Source organism: Nipponia nippon, unplaced genomic scaffold, assembly GCF_047370975.1.
Source record: "Nipponia nippon isolate SJK-2023a ecotype South Korea unplaced genomic scaffold, ASM4737097v1 scaffold_3, whole genome shotgun sequence".
NCBI lineage: Eukaryota > Metazoa > Chordata > Aves > Pelecaniformes > Threskiornithidae > Nipponia > Nipponia nippon.
The window spans coordinates 69,398,904-69,419,875 of record NW_028262347.1 but is presented as its reverse complement, the minus strand read 5'-3'; the positions used below and the strand labels follow the sequence as shown (position 1 = coordinate 69,419,875).

The 20,972-nt window shown below is 47.9% G+C and overlaps 1 protein-coding gene across 29 annotated transcripts in view; it reads right to left on the bottom strand.

Moving 5' to 3' along the window:
* Positions 1–20,972, bottom strand: part of CACNA1C (calcium voltage-gated channel subunit alpha1 C) — a 487,583-nt gene that overhangs the window by 21,205 nt on the left and 445,406 nt on the right. For 22 of the 29 annotated variants that reach the window (XM_087765448.1, XM_087765421.1, XM_087765445.1 and 19 more), the window contains 8 exons: positions 17,203–17,235; positions 13,984–14,112; positions 10,235–10,300; positions 6,922–7,013; positions 5,938–6,103; positions 4,910–5,037; positions 3,149–3,245; positions 1,275–1,377 (listed from right to left, as the gene is read on the bottom strand). In XM_087765448.1, the coding sequence (XP_087621574.1) occupies positions 1,275–1,377; positions 3,149–3,245; positions 4,910–5,037; positions 5,938–6,103; positions 6,922–7,013; positions 10,235–10,300; positions 13,984–14,112; positions 17,203–17,235 (814 nt within the window). The remainder of the gene's footprint in view (positions 1–1,274; positions 1,378–3,148; positions 3,246–4,909; positions 5,038–5,937; positions 6,104–6,921; positions 7,014–10,234; positions 10,301–13,983; positions 14,113–17,202; positions 17,236–20,972) is intronic. The other 7 variants (XM_087765425.1, XM_087765442.1, XM_087765440.1 and 4 more) reach the window with 1 other exon arrangement.

Genomic DNA, 20,972 nt, shown 5'->3' with positions numbered 1-20,972 from the left:
TTCTTACTGCTCCCCAGCATTAAGGCTCGTCAGTGTGCTTCACAGGGCTCTGCATGGCAGTAGCTCTCTTAACAGGATGCAGTGAAGACAGGGACACTAAGTAACTCACTGAGGATGAAACAGGTGGACAGCATCGAAGGCAGAAATCTGACTCAGGAGGGCTAATTCCACACTCCTGCCCTAACCATTTACAAGATCCTGCCAAGGCACGAAAGAAAGCAGTTTGAGGCTTTAGGTGGTTTCCCAGGAGTTCACTGGCAATGACTCCGAGAGTTTGAGGCTAAAACGGGCAAGAAAATTGAGTCTTTTTTGGGTCTCTGTTTCATAAGACACAAGATGTCCTACAGGGGTTGCGGTTGGTTTTTTCCTCAGGAGAACCTCTTTGGCTACAGTCAAATTCTATTTAGCGCAGTTTTCAAGGCCTTAATATAATTTTTTGATTTTACCACTTTTTTTTGGCTCAGCTGCCTGTATAATCCTGGCACGGTAAGCTAGGGTTCTGCTGGTCTCTGCTTTCCCATGCCTGAAATGTAATGCAGCCACTCCTGAGGCAGAGGTGTTTAGCTGTGAATCACAGACCTACACGGTCTTTTAGACCATCTCATTAATACATGAAGCCAGGTTTTGCCTCAGGACCAATATCTTTCATTACAGCAGGTGACAGATTGCAACAAAGGGGACTAGCTGAGCCCAAAATCTTGTCTGCTTTCCCCAACTATACCCACTGGTCTGTGCAAAGCTATTAACACTCCCTTTGCTTCTCATCTGTCTTTAGGCCTACAACACCACTGTCACTACAATGTGATGTTAACTCATGCTAATGGAAGCACAGGAGGAGTTTTAGTGGGGTGAGACCCTCAAGTCCAAGCTCTTTTGCCTCCCTTGGATTGGAAGATCAGTGGCAACAACAGTCAAAAAGTGGCCCAGCTCTGCAGCCAGTTTGCACAACGGGCTTCTTCCTTCTCCTGATTGCTGTTTGAGGAAACATTGATCTAAAACTTTTAACTTTGAGACCATCGTAAAGAATGTGATCAATAGTCTGAGATGATGCCATGGGAAGCACCAGCTTTCTAGAAAACTGGAAACACTGTTCTCTCTCTAGAAGATATTATTCCTCCAAACATCTTTACATTGCTTTTTGTACCATGTGCTGCATATGAGTAACTGGGATCATTTTACACAAGATGTCCTTATTGTTGTATTCCAGCTCAGCACCCTTTGGTGTGAACACTGCTCAGCTGCCTTTGTACCCTTGCGATCAGCAAGCTTCTTACCTTCCGTCTTGATCCTCAGTGCTGTTCTGACCAATGCAAAGAGAGTGGCATTGAACATGACAGTCCCATCACTGTTCAGTGGCATATTCATGGAGACAAGGCGCTGTGGAGTAAGGAGAAGAAAGAGAACAGTCATACTGCAGACACATGGACTGAAGCATGCTCTTCCTTATGCGCTCATGATGCCCTCCAGACCTGCCACCCCTCTTATGTGAGCATCCATGGCCTGTGGATTTAGTTACACAATTATAAAAGTACTTCTCATATCCACCGATGGCCCCAACCATGGTGTGTTTGCCCTGGGGTCTCTCTCCCATTGCTAGATACTCCATTTTTTTCAATGTGGCTATCACTTTCTAACCTTCGTTTTCCTCAGTGGCCAGTGGGCATTTGCCCGCAGTGTATTACACGGACAGAGATCTATTTGTTCCAGTCCCCAAACCATTTGGCTTTTAAATGACACCTTTTTTTCTTATCACAGCAAACTGATTTCTTCATGCCTCACGAGGCACTTGCAAACTCACCTGCACTAAAGCTGTGCCTGGTGCAAACGTATATAAACAGAGAGCCAGAATTTTTTTTTTAGGTGACAGGCTTGAAGAAAGGGGATTAACTGAACCTGAAAGCTGGTCTGCTTTACCCAGCTATTCCCCCTCTCCCTTTTAAAACAAGGCTGTGTCTGCGCTGCAGTAATTCTGTAAAGCCATGTAGGACAGAGAGCGAGTGCTGAGTACTGTTGCAGCTGCAGGATGAACTTCAGTGAGACCTACAACATGCCTCTGAGACAGATGTAGCAGAGTCACCAGCTCTTCAGTCCTTACTTCTGTCTCAGGAGGCAAGCGACACCAGGGACTTGGTTTGAGCTCTTATGCTTTCAGGGGTTGATTTTGTTCGAGCTCTGTCTTCTGCCACTTTCATGCAATTTTGGTACCAAATTGGAGGAAAGGGTGTCATCCCCCATCGCTACCACTGCAATCATAGACTGGGGGGTTTGAACCAGATGATTGAGACAACAAACAACTGCTAGACAGCAGACTGAAAGGGATCGGCTGTAGGCCACAGAAGTCATACATTTCTGTGTACAGGCCCCAGGCTCTGTATTTTGCTCTGAGACTGAGATAAAAAACAACTACAAATGTCACATACAAACTCTGGGACTTGCGAGGAGATGAACAAAGAACTTGAAGTGAAGGAAGCATAAAGGTTATAAACATGCCATTATTCACTAGAGAGAGTCCCTTTTCATAGCCGGAGTCTCACAACCAAAGAAATGAGTGAGACATTTTCACAGTAAATCTGTCCTTGCCCTTCCTGTATTTTAATACCACGCTCACCTTGCTGTTTAATATCTGTCGGTTATTTAAGCAAGAAGGAGAGATTACACTAGGTTTTTTGGTGCGCTGCTTAGTCCAAAGAAAATCTCAGAGATATTTTTACTTGCTCTGTTATTTCTGTCTGTCCTCATCTGTCTTGGTACGTGTGGTTGATACTGCAAACATATGCGTGGTTGATTCAGTGCTCGATACGGGAGAGCTGCAGTTAGCACGGACGCTCTCTCCTATCCAGAGCGAGGGCTGGCGCTGGGCTGATGTCTCTGACCAGCGGCCAACCCGCCTGCTGGTCACCCTCCAGCCCCGGGCAGGGCCGTTGCCGCCCAGGGGAGCCGGGGAGCGGCGCAGGGCGGCCGGGGGGGACGCTTCAAAGCCGTGCGGTTGCCGGCTGTGCCGCGGCGGGGCAGCAGCCGCCGCCGCCGCCGCGCCCCGCCGGGACCGCGGCAGCCCCCGCCCGGCGGCCGCGGAGCGGAGGCGGCCGGGCTGCGCCGCGGGCTCCGCTGGAAACTGCCATCGCGGGGTACTCGGCTGCTTGCGACTTACTTTGCAAGCCACCCGGTGAGGGCAGAGCTTCCCGAAGCCCAGCGGGGGCTGAATCCGCCGGAGCAGCGTCACCACGTCCAAGTGTTTGATCCGTCCCCTAAAGAAGAGAACAGCGTGAGGGTCGCACCCGTACACGGGGCGAGCTGCTGATCCGCCCGCAGAGCGCGGGTGCACCCAGAAGCATCCCCGAGATCTCGCCAGCCCTGCGCTGCCGCTCCCCGTAGCCTGGGCATAGCTGAAGGTAGCATTTCAGGCCTCCTGCATTCGGTGCATCCCTCAGGATTTGCCCAGCACTCATGTAACTCCTGCTAGTGCAGAAAACCCAGCTGTCAGTCGCACACGAGTCAGTACTCGCAAGAATTGACTTCAGTGTTTTGGATGCTGCAGTTCTGTGCACGAATGGACCATTTGGGGTTGTCCCCCCCAACCCCGACCTGCTCAAAATCTACAGCTGCTTCTTTACCTGCCGGTCTCAGGTCTATAGCAGGCACAGAGGTGCAAAGGGCTTCTTTTTTCCTGGTGCTTTACCTTCCATATAAATAGCCCCAAGCCACTGTCTTTTGATACGTGTTTGTGCTTTGGGCTGTCACTGGAGCCAGTGCAAAACAAAGCGCTGAATTTCTTCCACAGCAGCAGCTGGGTTTCTTTTAAGTTCTGTAAATGGCATCTCAAAAGAAGAATTCTCTCATGGATGGAGGAGAGCTACCAGAGCCAGAAGTGGGGCTTCAAGCATGGGACATGGATGGGGAAGAGGGAAAAAAAAGAGCTTCCCATTTATAGACGGGAAAGAACAGGACGTCATCTCGGCTGTGCGGCTATCTATTATATGGCTTCAGCCACTGCAGTCTTGCCTTCACACAAGCACCAATAGTCGCATCTGTTTTGTTAACAAACAGTGTATTTATTAGAATTCTGTGCTTATCCCCTATCCATATTAAAAGTCTCTCTGGGCAGTCACCACAGATGGGAAGAAGGCTTTCAATTTATGTATCATTCTGATAACGTGACATGGCCTCACATATTGCAGAACCCCAGCCCAAATTAATCTTGACACTATGTCTCCTAAAGAGATCTGCTTTTAGTTTACACCAAGGTCTCTTTCCACAGTTTTTGCATTATGAAGGGGGCTTTGCAATTACAATTGTCAACTGTCCTGTAATGCCATAGGGATCTAACCGCACTTTAAGCCTAAGCATGTGTCAAACAGAGCATATAATACTGAATGTCAGTTAAGCCCTTGTGTGAGTTGTTCTTGTGTAACTTTAAATCCCTGCAAGCCTGCTGATGTGAATAACCCTGCAGACAATGTAACGCAGCCATGTGAAGGTACAGGTTGTGATGGGCCTATATGACATAGGACAAAACGGAGATTTGAGTGCAGCAGCTCCACTGTGAGTAGAAAGTCAAATGGAAGAGTCACAGCTCAATATCCCAAACACGTGCAACAATAAACCAACCCTCTACCCTCCTTTGCTCAGTCTTCTGCTGCCCCTCCCTAAACAGTCTATATCTCCTCCCGACTGAAAGTGAAGCAATGCCTGCCAGGTAACAGCCTAAATACTGGGATTTTTGTGTGTATTCTTGCACTGCTGGCTTATGGATTCACCAGCAATACCTTGGGGAGGTATCTATTTTAGGATTTTTGCAGAAAAAAAGTGTTCCTGCAGGAGGAACATGGCACTTACTGCACTGGGTCTAGAGAACAGAAAATAACGGGCCTGTTCTCCCGAGGAGCTCTGATATCCAGGCTGGGTTACTTACTTGGCTTCAGGGTCATACTCTGCCCAGATCCTTTTAAACTCATCCAGGTGGTGTGGTCCTAAAATGGACCAGTCCCGTGTCAGGTAATCAAAGTTATCCATTATAACAGCTACAAAAAGATTGATGATCTGCAAACAAGGACAGAGATGACTTGATGGATGAGGCAGGTAACAGTAGACTTTACCAGGGTTCTCCATTTAAGGTCTGGATTTGGACTCATAAAACTAGGAAGCCATTGGGGGTGGGTCCTCTGTTCCCCCATGCCAGCCCTGCAGTTTAAGTGGGAAGATCCCAGAGGCGGGATATTCTCAGCTGGTCACATTTTTCTTTTCGCTACTGAATGGATGAGGCCCAAGTTTGCCGAATGCTTAGACATGCTGTGATGGCTTTTATTTACCTGTGTCTTTCCCAGCAGAACGGGGTAGTGGTGGGAGAACCTGGGATTTATCCTCTACAGGCAGTGGGGCTGAGGTAAAAGTCCCTTCTTCTGGCCCAAGACCAAAACTTTTAAAATGTTGCTGCTGTTCACTGGGAGAGTTTTGCGCACTGATGCCAGCTGCAGAGCATGTGCTGTCGCTCTGAGCAATGCCGCATTGCCAACACGGAGCAGATGCAAGTGGGATATGTGTATTCTCACAGTCATTGCTGCTGGCAGGGGAGGAAAAACCTGCTCAGCAGCCAGAAGGAAGGTAGGAGGGAAGGTGGGAAGTGTGGCTGAGGCGTTGCTAGCCTCAGCACAGCCCACAACACGCTAATTTGGTTTTCTCATTGAGGGGGAGGGGGCAAGAACGATCCTTTGCTGTGCACAAAGGATTGGGATTGGAAGCAGAGCATCCCCCAGAGCTGGAGGGAGGCAGGAATGGCAGTGGCCAAAGGGGGTGTTGTCACTGAAAGGGTGCTGCTGGGAAAGACCCCATGGGGAGGTTTCCCCTCTGTGAGATCATTCTTCTGCTGTGCAGTGCTGATATCTGGGGAGGCAGGGGCTCAGTCTGACAGAGGGCAGGTTTTGGTTGCTGGGGCGGACTCACCAGGAAGGCACAGAGCATGTAGAAGCTGATGAAATAGAAGACGGCAAAGCTGCTGCCACAGGAGTGATCGGCTTCAGTGGAGTTGGCCGGCTCCGACTCCGGGTCACACTTCTTGTCTGGGAGACATGCCAGCATGATTTCCTGCCAGGCCTCACCGGTGGCACACCTGGGCATGGCAAAGGGCAAGGGGAGACAGCAGTGATCTTTGATGTGAGAGAGACTGGCACATTAGCAATCTGTTCCTGCTCCCATGAACATTAATGGGAATTTTGCCACTGAGATCAGTTATGAGCAAGTTAGGCTGATGGCTGGGCTTTGACATACACTGGCATACACTGCTCCTCTTTTTGGCTTTGTTGCCATCATCAGTGTGTTGTTCCTCACTGGCTTTGCCTAGTCTGGGTACAGGGCTGTCATGTTCCAACCAGCCAGAGTCATCAGGATGCGTGTGACATAGCTATGGATTGCATGAGAAAACTCCTTGAGAACGAGGAGAGAGTGTTTAATTTGTGCCACCTCCCCACCCCTTCAGCACCCCTCCCTGGCCCTGGCGCACCTGGCCACAGCTGGAGCAGGATGATGTGCTAAGCTGAGCTGGGCATGGCCGTGCTAAAGTACGAGTGGGAGTTCATGTCCCTTTCCCTGCTAAAATAAGCTGGAAGTCATACTGGCTTGATTTGAACAAAAGGAGGAGTTTGTCATGCATATCAACATTTGAGAGCACTGAAAACTGGCTACCTTCCTTCTGAGTAGGAGGACTCGCCTCCCTCCCCAGCACTGAGTGTTGGCCAGTGTCAGCTGGCAGGGTACAAGGCTTAATGGACTGGTCGTTTCATCTGATGTAACTCCTAGGCTCCCCCGCTAAGGGACAACATGTTTCTACTCACCTCGTGAGCATGACACAGTAGAAGGAGATAAGCTGTGCCCAAGAGCAGAGGAATCGTGCTCCCAGACTGACACAATCCAGAGCTGTCAGACACCCACCTGAAAAGCAGCAGCACTGCCTGGGGGAAGGTCTGGAAGTTGTTGTTGCGGTTGATTTCTGTGGTATCGTTCAGCGCAATTTTACCAAACACCTGGCAGAGAGCAGAGGTCTTTTCAGGTTAGCCCTGCAAAATCCCCAAACCTCTTGTCACCTGTAGCTCTTGGCCTCACCCTGACTCTGATATTTAACAGAATCTGCTCTTCTCTTAAAAAATCATTTCCACAGGTTTTTCATATTTGCTGTTGCTTCCCTTGCTTGTGCTTTATCACCAGAAAAGCACAAATAAGTGCATACAAAATATGTAACAAGAGGCATCTTTTCTTAAAACAAGACATCCTTCCTAATTTCATACATTGTGAATATGTGATATGGGGCCTTATTTTAACAGGCACTCATATGGGGAGGGGATCCAGCTGAAAGAAATCAATAACACAGAAGAAAAGGCTCCTTCCATCATTGCTTATCTGTCTTCACCAGGGGGAAATGATAGCAAAAGACCAGCAGCTGCAAAGCCTTGAGCTCCCAACTCTGTGGGGTGCCTTGGATCTTCCCAAAACAATGTAAAGTACGTTGCCTTGGATCTGGAGATTGTCCAAATGCTTGCCCTTCTAGTAGCCACGCTTGTCACCAGCAGGTGTTTCAGGCCCCCCACCCAGAATGCAGCAGTGTGAGGACGATGACTAGATTTGGCCAGACAAGGATGCCTTACAGCTTCCTTCCACGCCCAACCGACCCTCGCTTGCACCAGCTAGTTCATCCAGCCCCAGCACGAAGCCTGCAACCATCAGCAAACCTTTTTAGGGGCCTGCCCTCAGATGTGAAGTCCCCAGTGCAGGAGAGTTTCAGGCTTCTTTGAAAAAGTCATATATAGCTTTGGTACTTTTGGGCACCGGGACTGAGAGCTTAACAAAGCTTGCCTGGCAGAAAGGTCTCTGCACAGCACAGTCAGTCAGGACTATTTATTCCCCATTGATAGCAACGTGACAGAGATCTCAAGGACTGAGAGCTGTAATCTCGTAGCCAAAACGAGCAGCAGGAACAGAGCAGCTCTGAGACAACATGGAGCTTCTTTTCAAGCATGTGTCACCGATAATTAACACCCCAAAAGAAACGACGACATGGAGAGAAGCGCAGGGACAATGGTGGGGAGGCCATGCCAGACGGGAGGGAGGGTCTGCACGTGGCAGGCTTTCTGCAGGGGTTCCTCATGGACGTGTGGGCCTTCCCCAGCCCCGACCGCCCCCACGCCGTGGGTAGCAGTGACAGCCCCAGCTGCACTGAGGAGGAGCAGGAGGACAGATTAAATGCCCAGAGGCAGTTTGAGCTGGGGCAGCCCATATTTTTCACTTCAGGCAAGCGTAGGCAAGGGAACTTCCCATGCTGGAAGTCTGATTTTCCTTTCGACCCTGAGGCTTCCCTCACACACGATGCACTGGCAGCAGCTACTACGGGTGCTTTGCAGTAGGCACCTACAAGGAGCTGCAGGTAGAGAGGTTCCTCTCTCATGGCCTCTCCAGTCTGCGCCTCCTGGGCCATGATGTCAGTGGCTTCATCCATCAGCATCAATTTGGATTTTTCCACTTGGGCACATTAGGTAGCGAGGCTTGAATGTTGTTACGCTCCAAGTCAGGGCAGTAGCTGAGATAAAGTGGTAGGTCTCCTTTACGTGGGATATTCTTATATTTTCATCAGATCTGGTACATCTAGTCTTTCAAGGTAGCTGCTTAATGGAGTGAGGAAGGATTTTCCTTCCTATGTGTCCCTATGTGTGAGGGAACTCTCTGTGTCAGCAGGTTCAAGAGAGCAGTGCACAAAACGTCTGAGATGCCATTTGGATGAAAAGTGATGGTAACAGGTCTCTGGGCTCTAAGCAAAGAGGGAAGATGAGAAAAGTTGGTTTTCTCATTGGAAGACAGGAGGGCAGGGAGCGATCTAGTAATCTAGATCGATGTGAAAGACAGATGTATGATCTTCAGGCTGCTGAGATGATTAAAACAGAGGCTTGAAAGTAAGCCAAAGATTAAACAGCCAACTTAGAACTAGCTGACAGAAAAGGGAATAGAATTACAGAATAAAATATCTAGCCCTGGAAGCACCCTGATCATTGTAGACCCCATTTGCCCGGGTGTTTGGAAGCCATTTTTAATGCTTTGTGTAGCTACGTAACACTAGTGTAATACTCTCAAGTGATTTTCTGCATAGCACAGCTAATCCTGTAAGATCTTGACCATTTGAGCTAGTTAGGTATTAAAGGCAAAACTGGCAAGTTTACAGTATGAGCCTAGTAGACTAAATGACAACTATAATTACGGGGGGGCAATTGAGATAACCTATGATAAGTCAAGAAAAGACTAGTTTTATTTTTCAAACTGGGGGAGAGTAGATGGAGTCTGTGAAAAGATATGATTATAATAACAGGAAACAAATTAAAACGAGGTCACAGAGGTCAGATGAATTTTGTTACAAATTCTGTCGGCATTGTGAAACCAAGAAGCCTGCCATGTTTGAAGACCTCTGGAAGCAATTATACCATGCCTTTCTATGCTTTGGTCTCTGGTCCCAGATGGCTGACTTGTCTGAGATCTTTGATTAACACCGAAGTGGAAAGTGAAGCTTAGTTTGAAAAGCAGCACAGCAAATGAGGCTGGGACTGTCACAGACTGTGCCTATATCACATGCGTTCTTCCATGGTCTGTATGCAACATCAGTTCCTTGCACAGATGAATGCTCAGGCCAGTTCCAAGTTCAATTTGCCAACTGAATAGGATATTGTATTAATGCAGGTTCCTGAAGAACTGGCACAAACACAGAGCATCGGTACGCTGGGTCTGATCCCATATTTACCTTCATGGGTGCAAATCAAAAGCTGTTTTTTACAACTCAGTGGAAGTTACACCAGTGTGAAAGTGATGCGAGAGAAAAATCGGGTTTGCTCAGTGCAGCACGGCCATAAGCCCACTGAAACAACTATTTTGAACCAACAAGCAAGGCAGTAAATCTCCTTTGCCACCGCTGCTGGGTATTCCTCTGAGAGTGTGGAGGGCAGGCATGGTCCTTTTACTGTTTGCATATTGCATTCTGCCATTAAATGGGTCATTGTTTGTGTTTTTTCTGGAGCGCATTGTGCTCCTGTTGGAAGTGCATAGACGGACAAGGTTTTCCAGCCAAGGTTAGCTGCTGTCTTACCTTACTGGGCAAAAATATTCTTGTAAGCCCCTACAACCATACATTGATCTAGTTACTTTGTAAGCCAGTTCCCAAAACTCCTAACAGGAGAAGACAGACACAGCTGACCTCTTTAGCATCACTTACCTGCATCCCAATCACAGCGTAGATGAAGAACAACATCACTATTAAAAGAGCCACATAGGGGAGAGCCTAGAAATGAAAAGAAAGAAAAAAAAGAGAGCACTGTGTCTCCACCGAGCCCGGGACGCTGGAGCCTGGTTCATGCTCCTGGCTTTGGGAAACGGCAGAGGCTGGCCCCAAACGTGAAGTCTGTAGTTTGGCCAGGTGGCCACTAGATGCCTCTACAGGCCCATATTTGCTTGCTCTCCCCGCCACCACCCTGCTGCCACCCATTTCAGGCAGGCTCTGATTCTGCTCCCACTCGTGATGGTGTAGCTCTGCTGCCTTCAAGTCACTCCTGCCCTTGACGGAGTGAAGAAAGCGAGGGCAAAAACAGTGTCTACACCTGCTTACCATGAGGAGAAAACTCTCATAACCAGTGTTATCCTGGGACTAATGGCAATGTGATTTTTTCTGCATCCAGTCTGGTGACATCAAAAATGCAACAGTTGCCGAGATCCAAATTCAAGGCTTCTGCTACAATGGCTGGTACCATCCTAAGTACCTAAAGCAGCATCAGCTTTGTTCCCTGTTCAGTGTCAGGTGTCTGTGATGGTGCCTGCAATGCACTAAGTGTCTGTGATCAGCTGCTGAAGGGGAAATGCAGGGCCCTGATATGCAGAGCTGCCTCCTAAGGAAGAGGCCGGTGCAATCAGCAAAGTGTTGAGTGCTATTGGTTTCCTCCGCCACTAGCAGGAATCAAGGGCACAGCTCAGGACCTCACAGGCTCAGGCTTTTGAGGAGGAATTTTCTGCTCTGTTGCTTTTGAAATGTAGAGCCCTCAGACCAGAGATTTCTAGACCTTACTTCAGAGGCAATGGGAGGACACATTCATTCGGATAATGTGAGTACAGTCCCTGATCTGGATTTTGAACACTCCATTTCACAGAGTATAAAAAACCTACAACATTATTTTTTTTAATATAAGATTATTTGCACATTTTATGTTTATGCCTAAATTCAACAGGGCTAAATCCTACAGGAAGAATCAAGGAAAAAATTTCACTGACCACTATGGAGATTTGACTAAGACCTGCAGAAATCATCTCAAAAAGCTCTGGATATTAAAATGGCAAAAATCAAACCTTGAAACAATGTCTGTCATCATCATCTTGAGGCTCATGGGCAGATTCCTCTGTGTTTTATGGGGTCAGACAAATCTGTATGACTACCCCAGAATGTCAGTGGAGATACACCAGCTCAGAATTGGGCTCCAAACATTTTTGGATGATCTAGTTGGGACTTGATACACACAAGACCTAAGAAGAGCTCCTGGGATAGTGTCCAGACAGGACCTGAGGTGCATAACCTTACCAGTTCTTCTGTCTTTCAAATGGGGATTAGGAAAGTGTCCTATCCTGGCCGTCTGGCCCTCTACTTTCTTTCCATGTTCTTCCGCTCAGCCCACTCCTCTCCACTGGTGCACCTTCCTACTCATCTCTGCTCCGCATTCCCCATGGCTCCTTCGGCTCCCCACCTCCCATATTCCACTTGTCTGGCTCTGTCCTCCTCCGTCTCCGTCCTCCCCTGGCTTTACCACTTTGTCCTTGTGATTCCCACGGCCTTGCCTTGCCCTCAGCACCCCTCTCACTTCCTACTCCTCCCACTCGCCAGCCTGGGCTCTGTTGCTATCTCTGCAGGCGGAAACCCCGCTGAGCATTTTCCCACCACGCGCTCCTCTGACTGGTGCCTCAACTTGTACGTAAGCCCTGCGTGCCATGCGCAGGGCACATGATAGTTACGATGGGCTCTGAACTCCAGCACAAGTTCATGGCTTACTAGGCTGCCCTGTGTGAGCAGAGACGCTTCCTGGAAGCATGTGGGGACGTGGAGAAGAGCCCGTGCCAGACAAAGTCTGCAGGGATCCCAGATTTTGGCAGTGGGAGCGGCTGAGTTAAGAGCTCTGCAGAGTGGCTATTCTTAGCTACCAAAGGAGCCTCCCAGTAGTTGCAAGAGGAGGAGCTCTGAGCAGAGAATACCATGTTATAAATGGCTAAAGGCTTTCAAGGGAAAAAGCACTTGCTTGCGGTGCTATTTCCCCCCCACCCCCGCTCTGGAAGATACCTCCCTTGGTACTTTCTCCCATCACCCTACAACCCTGCCTAAAAGTGACTCTCCAATAAAAGAGGTCTGAAGGTCACTGGAGGGAAGTACCAGGCACTCCCTTTCCCATCCATCTCATCCTCTCCAGCCAAGAGCTGTGGAGAGCTGAGCTCAGGATAAGAGCGAGATATTGCTAAAGAGGCTGGAGGGGCACAGGGGCAAGGGGAGGAGAAGCAGGAACTGGAAAGTGTGACTCTGTCCCCTGCATCAGGGATGGCTGAGCTGTGCCAAGGGAGTCTCATTCCTATGGATGCAGACAAAATGGTTCCCACTGGAGCCACTCAAATAACAACCTGGAAGTTAGCAACCATGTAAGCAATGGAAAAAGTTGCTTGTGGTACAGATGTGTCAGAAAATTGCCGTGCAATATTAGATCCTCTAGCAGTCAAGGAGTGTGCAAAATAAGAGTCCTTTGCATGAGCCTGGTGGTCCGGCTACCAAGACCACTTGAGCGCTGCACTGGAAAAGGTCCAGATTGATCCCTGGTGTACACGTGTGCTACTTCTGCTGACAGAGACAGAAGTTGTGGTGATCCACAGCACTGCAGGCTTTGGTCCCAGCTTGTGTTGTAGCTGGTGAGGTTTAAGTTTTAAAGCATGGATCAGCTCCTTTCCCATTTGAGTCAATACAAATGCTGTTGACCATTTAAAGCCTCAATCTGAGGGATATATGGTTGATTTTTAAAGGCTTGTGTGTTGCACAAGTTACTCTTTCATGCTTTTGTCCAGTGGTGTCCTGCATCTTTTCTCATGTTTAGACCATCATTTGTATTCCTGTGCTGTCTTTCGCTGACGCTTCCTCCAGACCTGACCCAGCTAACATCCAGGTTGTGCCGGCCCAGTAAATTCAGGTTAAGTACTTGTAAGATGCAGGAATATGCTATGCTTCATCTCTAACTACCATTTTCTATGCATGGCTAGGTTAGAGGCTGGTCTGAAAGCAGTTTTTCTAGCAAATAGCTATCTCTTGGTGTTTGTTTTACCCCAGAAGTGATGATTCTTATCCAGTCTGGTCTCCTTCACCTTCCCCTATCTACTCTGGTACTTTATCTACCACTGAAATGCAATCTGCCTCCAGGGCAAAAGCAGAAGCAATTTAATAACTTGGCATTCTTACAAGGGCCAAAGGTGTGGGGCCAAGAAGGTGAAATTCTTCCTGGATGAAAGCGTGGGAGTCACACACCTCTAATACTCACTGGAAATCCTCAAAACAAGGCGAAAGGGAAACTTAATTGAGACCCAGGCCTTCCCCATAGCTGTGTATTTTGCTTAAAACAACAGATATAAAATACAGCTAAAATAGAAAAAAAAAAAAAAAAGAGGAGACTGAAGGGTTACAAACAGGCAGTAATTGAGTTGAACTGAACTATCAAGGCTGTTCAGGAAGGTCTCAAGCAATTACTCATGCTTTAAAGATGAAACTCATACGCAGGCAGTCGTCCCCTGTGAGCCCCATTTACTTGAGTCTCATTCGTGCCACATGTCACTGGTGTGCACAGCTCTGACCAGCAGCCTTTGAGCCCAGGCACTTGGGTGAAACCCCTCCCCGAGAGGCCACCAAGGGGCAAAAATACCCTGTTAGGTCTTACTTAGAGATAAGTGAAGGAATACCTGGAAGGACTTGATGAAGGTCCAAAGCAGCGTCCGGATGCCCTCCCCTCGGCTCAGAAGCTTCACGAGACGCATCACGCGGAAGAGTCGGAAGAAGGTGATTGAGATGCGAGAGTTTTCCTCTGCATTCTGGAAGCCATTGGCACAGAGGCAGGAGTTACAACAGCACGGGAGGAACAGGGGCCCTGGGCCACAGAGGATGCTACGCCGAGAGCTCACTGCACTGTTCCTTGTCCTGGTACCGCTCCCTGGGCTTGCACTGCCCCGGCACCCCAGGGACGGGCCAAGGCTGGTCAAGCCTGCCCTCTCTCCCATGGTGGTGAGGTTACTCTACAGGGGCTCTCGAGGCCATGAGCCGCTCCCTTCAGGTTGCCTGGACTTTTGGTGATTAGGGATATGTTATGCTATAAACCCCTCCATTACATCTCCTTGCATTGGAAAGATGCAGTTCTCCTCTGACATTGTACTGGAGGAGAAAGTATCTTTCTCTTTTGACCTGTCGGGGATGTTTTACCCCAGCAAGCGCCTCAGCGAGCAGTTCTGGTGAATCTGGTGTCGGGCATTAGCCACGTGCCGCTTGCTCTGCTGGGAAACAGTAGCAGGTCCCCGGTCTGCTCCGGGGTGCGAAACCCCACAGGGGCACGGCGTGCACTGCCCCTGCCTGGCTGCTGGCGTCACCGGCACCCCTGGCAGCCCCGCTGCCCTGCGTGGCTCTGGCCGTGCTTCTGGGGGCTGGGCCGTGGTCGCTCGCTACCGCGACTCAGCATTCGGGCCTTTCGCATTTCTCATGACCCCTTTGTATTTCCCACAGTCTGCGCACTGACTTTTTTTTTTTATTATTTTTTTAAAAACTTTTTATTTTGGCTTTACTGCTACTGTTCAAGCGTGCAGTATTTTAAAATAGTCTTTCTTCTGGCCTGTTTTTTTCTCACAGCATCTGCTTTCTCCCTAAGCATTTTCCCCTGGGCCTGTAACCAGCTCTGACGTCCCTCAGCCTTCACACGTGTGAAGGCAACGTCGGTCTGAGCGCTGCCGTGGCGGCAGGCTCACCTGGGCCTTGGTGGAGGACCCGCTGCCTAGCTGGAGGGTAGGCGAGGCACAGCACAGAAAATGCTGTGTTTCCCAGTTCGTTAACCCCTTAAAATACTGTGCGAAGCCTGCCGAGCTGGTGGCTGCCACCAGCAGCACTGTGGGAATGTGACCTCCTGTCACAGGGGGAGATAACACTGTCACCCTGCCACTTGACCTGCTGTGGAGCAAGGAAGTGCACAGAAGCCCCCTCTCTGTCCCTGCTCAGTCTGCAACCACTGCAGTCTGAGTCTGAACGCCACTGAAAGAGCAACATTTAGGAGGAAGAAACAGTGCAGATCACCCCTGCTGTTAACTACTCACCACTGTGTAAACCAAGAGAGAACAGACCCTTTGGATTTCCTGTCACCCGGCAGCGAAAACAGCAGCTGCTTGTCTGTCTGCTCCTGATAAAAGCCAAGGGAACCGCCTGGATGTACGTTTCTGGGATTAAATGTCCTGGATGTACGTTTCTGGGATTAAATGTCCAGATGAGGATGTGTACCTGTGTGCTGTGTGTGCTCCTGTTTCCAACCCAGGAGGAGCAGATTGGCGCTCAGCTCTGCCGGCTCCTGGCTGGGTCCATGCCCCAGCTCCTGCTGTGCAGCCCTGGGGGCACACCAGGGCCATAGCTGCTTGCTGGTGTCTGTGAACCCCGCTCGCACACAAAGCTCAGCGTCGTGTGCAGTAGTTCAGGATTGCACCCCAGTTGCAGTTTGTCTGTCTATCTGTGGTGAATCATTGGTGGGTATTTTGGGTAGCTTCCTCCAGTTTGCAGCAAAGGCTGACGCTCGCTGCCTGTGCAGTAACCGGGTGAAAAAGATTAGAGGAACGGGCTGTGTCAAGGAAAAGCCCGAGTGCTCCCTGCATCTCACATCACGCTTGTTTTCTGACTTGGACAACAGGCTGGGGGCTTCAGTGAATCAGAGGGAATTGCTCTGAGATGAAGGAGGGAGTGTGGCCTCCAAGAAATCAAAAATCATGGCATTTAATACTGTCAGCACTACAGTCCCAGAGGGGCTAACTATAAGGTCACACATCTCTCCCAATCCTACAGAAGTCCTATCACCTCCCTTCCACTTTCTCTAAGAAGCTAAACTCCAATACCACCTAAAAGAGAGTTGAGGTCCAAATTTAAAAGTTGTGTGAACAGCAGTACTGCTGTGGTTGTGACCACACACACACACAAAAAAAAGTGTTTTCTTATTCTACCTGCTGCTGCTCTTGTTGGCTTGGCCCTTTAGATGGCAGCAAGTTCGGACAGGGGTCTGGACAGAGGTTTTAGCATTCCTTCTTCTTTCCTTGCTGAGAGGAGGCAGCTGCTGTAGGCAGAAAATTATCCCTGTCCTCCTAGGGTCCAGGAGCAGGCAAAGTCTAAGCAGCAGGTAAAACAGAACAAATTTCTCCCTGATGCAAATCTGAAACTTACTGGCATAAAACCACTTAGCCAAAAACACTCAGCGATGCCTCAGGAGATTACGCTCATTTTAAGACTAGGTGGCTACAGATAAGCCAGTGCCTGAGTAGCCTTGCTTGCTTTCTCCTGGCTTTCATCCAGCTTTTTGAAGGTGTATCCTTGCCAGAGGAGGGAGGTTCTGCAAAGTGGCAATCAAGAGACTGGAGTTACTGCAACTCTGTTGGGGTGGTGTGGGAACTGCCTTGTACACCAAGGCAGCAGAGTTTGTGTGCCCCATTGCACAACTTACTCTTTCTGTGCAAAGTACGAACTCAAATGTTACAGTCAATCACGTCATTGAAGAGGAACTTCGGAGTCCCAATCCTTTCTAGTCTGGAGGCTTGGACATGAAGTCACAGTGCAAACTCATTCAGCATCACATTGATAGTGACATAGTTTGTTGCTAACAAGAAATCTTACCAGGTCTAGTTCTCTCTTGGTGAGTCATTAGAAGGCAGAACGACAGTTAACTTGATCAAAGGAAAGCTCAAGATGCACAAGAAATACACATGTGCAGCATATTCACAGCTCATGTGAACACCAGACTCACACCAATACACAACATGGCAGCTTCATGCACAAATAACTAGGCTGGGCTTGGAGAGAGAACTTGTGATCACGGGGAAGAGAATAAAGGAGTGTGTTAGAAAGAGTGTCACAGAAGCTGGGAGGGTGGTCTGTATTTTCGGTCTTACCATAGAGGAAGAGCATTGGGTATGTTCAGCTGGCTTTAAAGAAAGGCAGACAGAAATAAGCTGTAATAAGTCTCCAATCAAGAGCCCTAGTACACTAGGTCTTGGCTAACACAGGAGCAACAAAATGGCAGAAGAGGGCAAAAGGGAGTTTGAAAGAAATGCACAAGAGGCTGGGCTTATTCCCTAGGACGCCCAGGATCAAAGCTGGCCATGGCAGAAGTAGGTACAACTCCCATTGAATTTGATGTAAGCTGTATCCACTACCACCATATGTGAATTGCACCCAGTATCTCCTGAGTGCTAGACATCCTGGCATCCAGGCAGTGGAGGTACTGATATTGTTAAAATGTTTCTTGTATCACTATTATCAAGTTCAATACAGGATCTGATTTAGCTCCCCAACTCAGATCCAGGCCATGTCTACACAGGGACCAGCCAGCTTCTAGTGCATCAGTCTGATTTGTAAACCCATAATATCCCAGTGCTAAAGCAACACTTTCTATTTACAGATCCCCATTCCCTTACATGTAGTTCTGAGCGATAACGTTGTTACTAAAACAATGGGTTGGGACAGTCTAATCGCCTCTTGGCAACCCTACAACACCCACCACCAGCTGTGGAAAGTGGGTTGGTAAAGCTGGTTAGCTTGCTGTACCCTCACTCACCTCATAGCAAAGCTCCAGAGACCCAATGGATGTGTCCTTGGAGGCCAAGCTGAGCTGAGCTGAGCCCTGGTCATGCCTGGAAGAGCCTATTTGCTGCAAACACTCTGCCTGACATTCCTTGATTAACTTCTGGGGCCATTTCCCGTACTGAGAGCAATTCTAAAAAACACCCAAGGCTGCAAATACCCTTAGGTGTAAGAAGCAGAATTGAAAATTAAATAAAACCAGCTTTATCAGGAGTCCTTCAATTCAATAGATTCAATAGTAACATAATCCTTCAGGCCTAACCTCTACCATATGCCCCATATGCCAACTCTGTCTGTCATTACTTCCTGTGACTACATTAGCAAAGCCGAAACTGATGTATTTCTTCTTCTGCCAGTAGCAGAATTCACCTCTAGTGCCATGGAGGACTCCTGCAGTGTGCTCCTGCTCTCCAAGGACACTGCAGTAACCAAACTGGCATTGTATTACCTAAATAAAAACTGTAGTCTGGATGCACAGCCTATTTGGTGATATAGGCAGATGAGAACAATTAAAAACCCAAGGTACACCTAATCATATAATAGTCTTTTGGGTAGCGTCAGCTTTCATTGCTTTTATCCTCCTCTTTCACATGTTTGCTCTTGTGTTTTCTTTTCAGATCACATACAGGCAAAAGTTGACTTGAATACCAAATTAAGGAGCGGTGCCCATAAAGACGTTTCTTACAGACCAGGCATAGATTTAGATTTTGTGTTACTGGGTAAACATCTCCTTTCCAGCAAAGAGTTTCTCTGTCGCATCCCCCTTCCTCTTTCTAGTTTTGCAAATCATCTTTTCTAACAATAGAAGGACCCTCATTCTGCTAGTTGCTGCATTCCTGGTAGAAGGTACAAAGCCCCTTCAAACTAACTGAAGGAAGCCCAAAAATTTTCAGCACCTTTCAGGATTCTCCATCCTTCCTGGCTGACAGTGTTGGTGCATCTGTGACTGACTGGCTGAAGCAGCCTTGTAAGTTACTGTGGAATATTATACCTTAATTGCCGTTTTGATATTGTTGGTATTTCATCAGAAAGTGCAGATAATAGTAACGTACAGAGTAAAAAAATCTGTATAAAAGGATATGACTATAGAAGGCACTGTTGATATGGGATGCTCAACTTGGAGGAGTTGCCATCACATTGAAAAACTAGAAACCAAAGGTTCTGAGTATCTTTGGCACTGATAAGAAAGTGAAGTAGAGGTTGTCTTACTCCTCTCTTATTGCCTGAGCTAACTGGCCTGTGTTTTAAGATGGAGTCAAATATGTAGCAAATTATATCATTACCTACAGTAAAGGCTCAAAAGCAGCACAGGAAAGTTTCCGTTAACACTGGCAGGTGGTATTTCTACAAACTGTAGCACTGTGGGCTGAGGTTCTTGATATGCTTGTGCATACAGTATTTTGTGCATGAGTATGCCAGGGGGATATCAACCCACAGCTGCAGGTTGCTGAATACATTTTCTGATATCCACCGACATTTCAGAGAGGAGCCAAATCCTACCATTTTCCACCTGTGCCAAAAAGTCACCAATGGACCTGAGCACGGATATCTGAGGACCCATTACTGGGACTTTCAAGCCATTCCTAACTGTAAAGCCGAGAGAGCTATTGCTAGATTTTCTGAGAATCTTCAACCTTGCAAGTGATGTGGGTATGCCAATTTTAGGGCAAGGACAGGCACCTGGCACCTGAGAATGTAGTAGTCACATCAGTTCAGAGGGATGGAGGCATGGTGATAGGTACTTGGAATTAAAGCCAGCATCTAATGCCCATCTGAAGTGGACAGGATTTAACTTCTACAAATCTCAGAACAATGTACAAAAGTAAATCCTCATCTGTTTAATGTCTTTGAAGGAGCTTCTGAAGAAGCTACACCACTTAACAGAAGGCAGCTTTGGCTGTACTCTGTTTTACTTGAAGTCATCTGTTCCCCTGCATGTGGTCTAACCTGCAAAAGAACTTCAAGTATTCTACCCTGCTCTTGCCATTTGGGGCACAAGTAGCATGCACATAACTGAATGAGAAAGGGCAACAACAATAACAGCGAGATCAGTCAAGACATGATGCTCTGCACAATTTCTATCATAGAGAAAAGGAACCCGAAGTATAAATCACAAACAAGTCCAGGGGCATACTAGGAGTGATGTAGAAGGGAACCTGCAGGCTAAGAGTGGGAAGAGAAATAGGTGAAGCAGGAAAGCAGGATGCGTCTGTGTAAAGACACTCAATGGGGATGAGTGCAATGAAACTGCTTGGGCCATTTCTTCTTTTTTTTTCCCCCTCTTGATGTCACCATATTAAAAAAGAGGTGCTAAGGAGCAGAAGAGGTCAAGAAACAGAAAAGCAGGTTCTAAAAGCCAAAGCAAAGATTCAGTAGGATAAAGACTGAGGGATCCCTGAAGCGTGTCTGAAAAGCTCCTTCGAATATTGTTGCCTGCATATATCTCATTTTAACTATGTTCAGTGTGTACCAGAGCACCAGCATTTTAAACAGACACATTGCTCAAGCTGCTGCATCCTTAAAGCCCCTACAGGCACAAAAGCGAAAGGCACAGCTTATGCCTATCATGAATTCGGGATCCCAGGTAAGAAGGTCTCTGGGAAAGAAGACAGGTTCATTCAATGGAGAGATACTTAAAATCTCAGAGACCACAGCACTGAATAAGGTAACTGTACTGTGTTCCTGCTAATCGTGCTTCACCTGGGTAGGTGGGAGTGAGGCTTACTGGCAGCTATTTGCAAAGAACATACCACCTCTGGATGGGTACAGGGAGCATCAGAGTCTCCTGAACCTCCATACTGACTCACATATCAAACTTGGAGTCTGATCTTGCCATCAAGTCAAGGAAAGTTTATAACAGGTTGTGTTTATGGGTTTCCAAATCCTGATTATAACATGAATGCTTTGGAAGCTAGGAGAGGATAAAATTTGCACTCCAGGAGAACCAGTTTCAATGTTTCAAGGGCAATATGTAACAATCAATATCATACGATGTTTGTGCTGTAATGTAATCCATTCCAAAATTCTGAGAAGGGATGACTTGCCTCTTCAGAGCTGTAAAGACAGGAGCAAAAACATG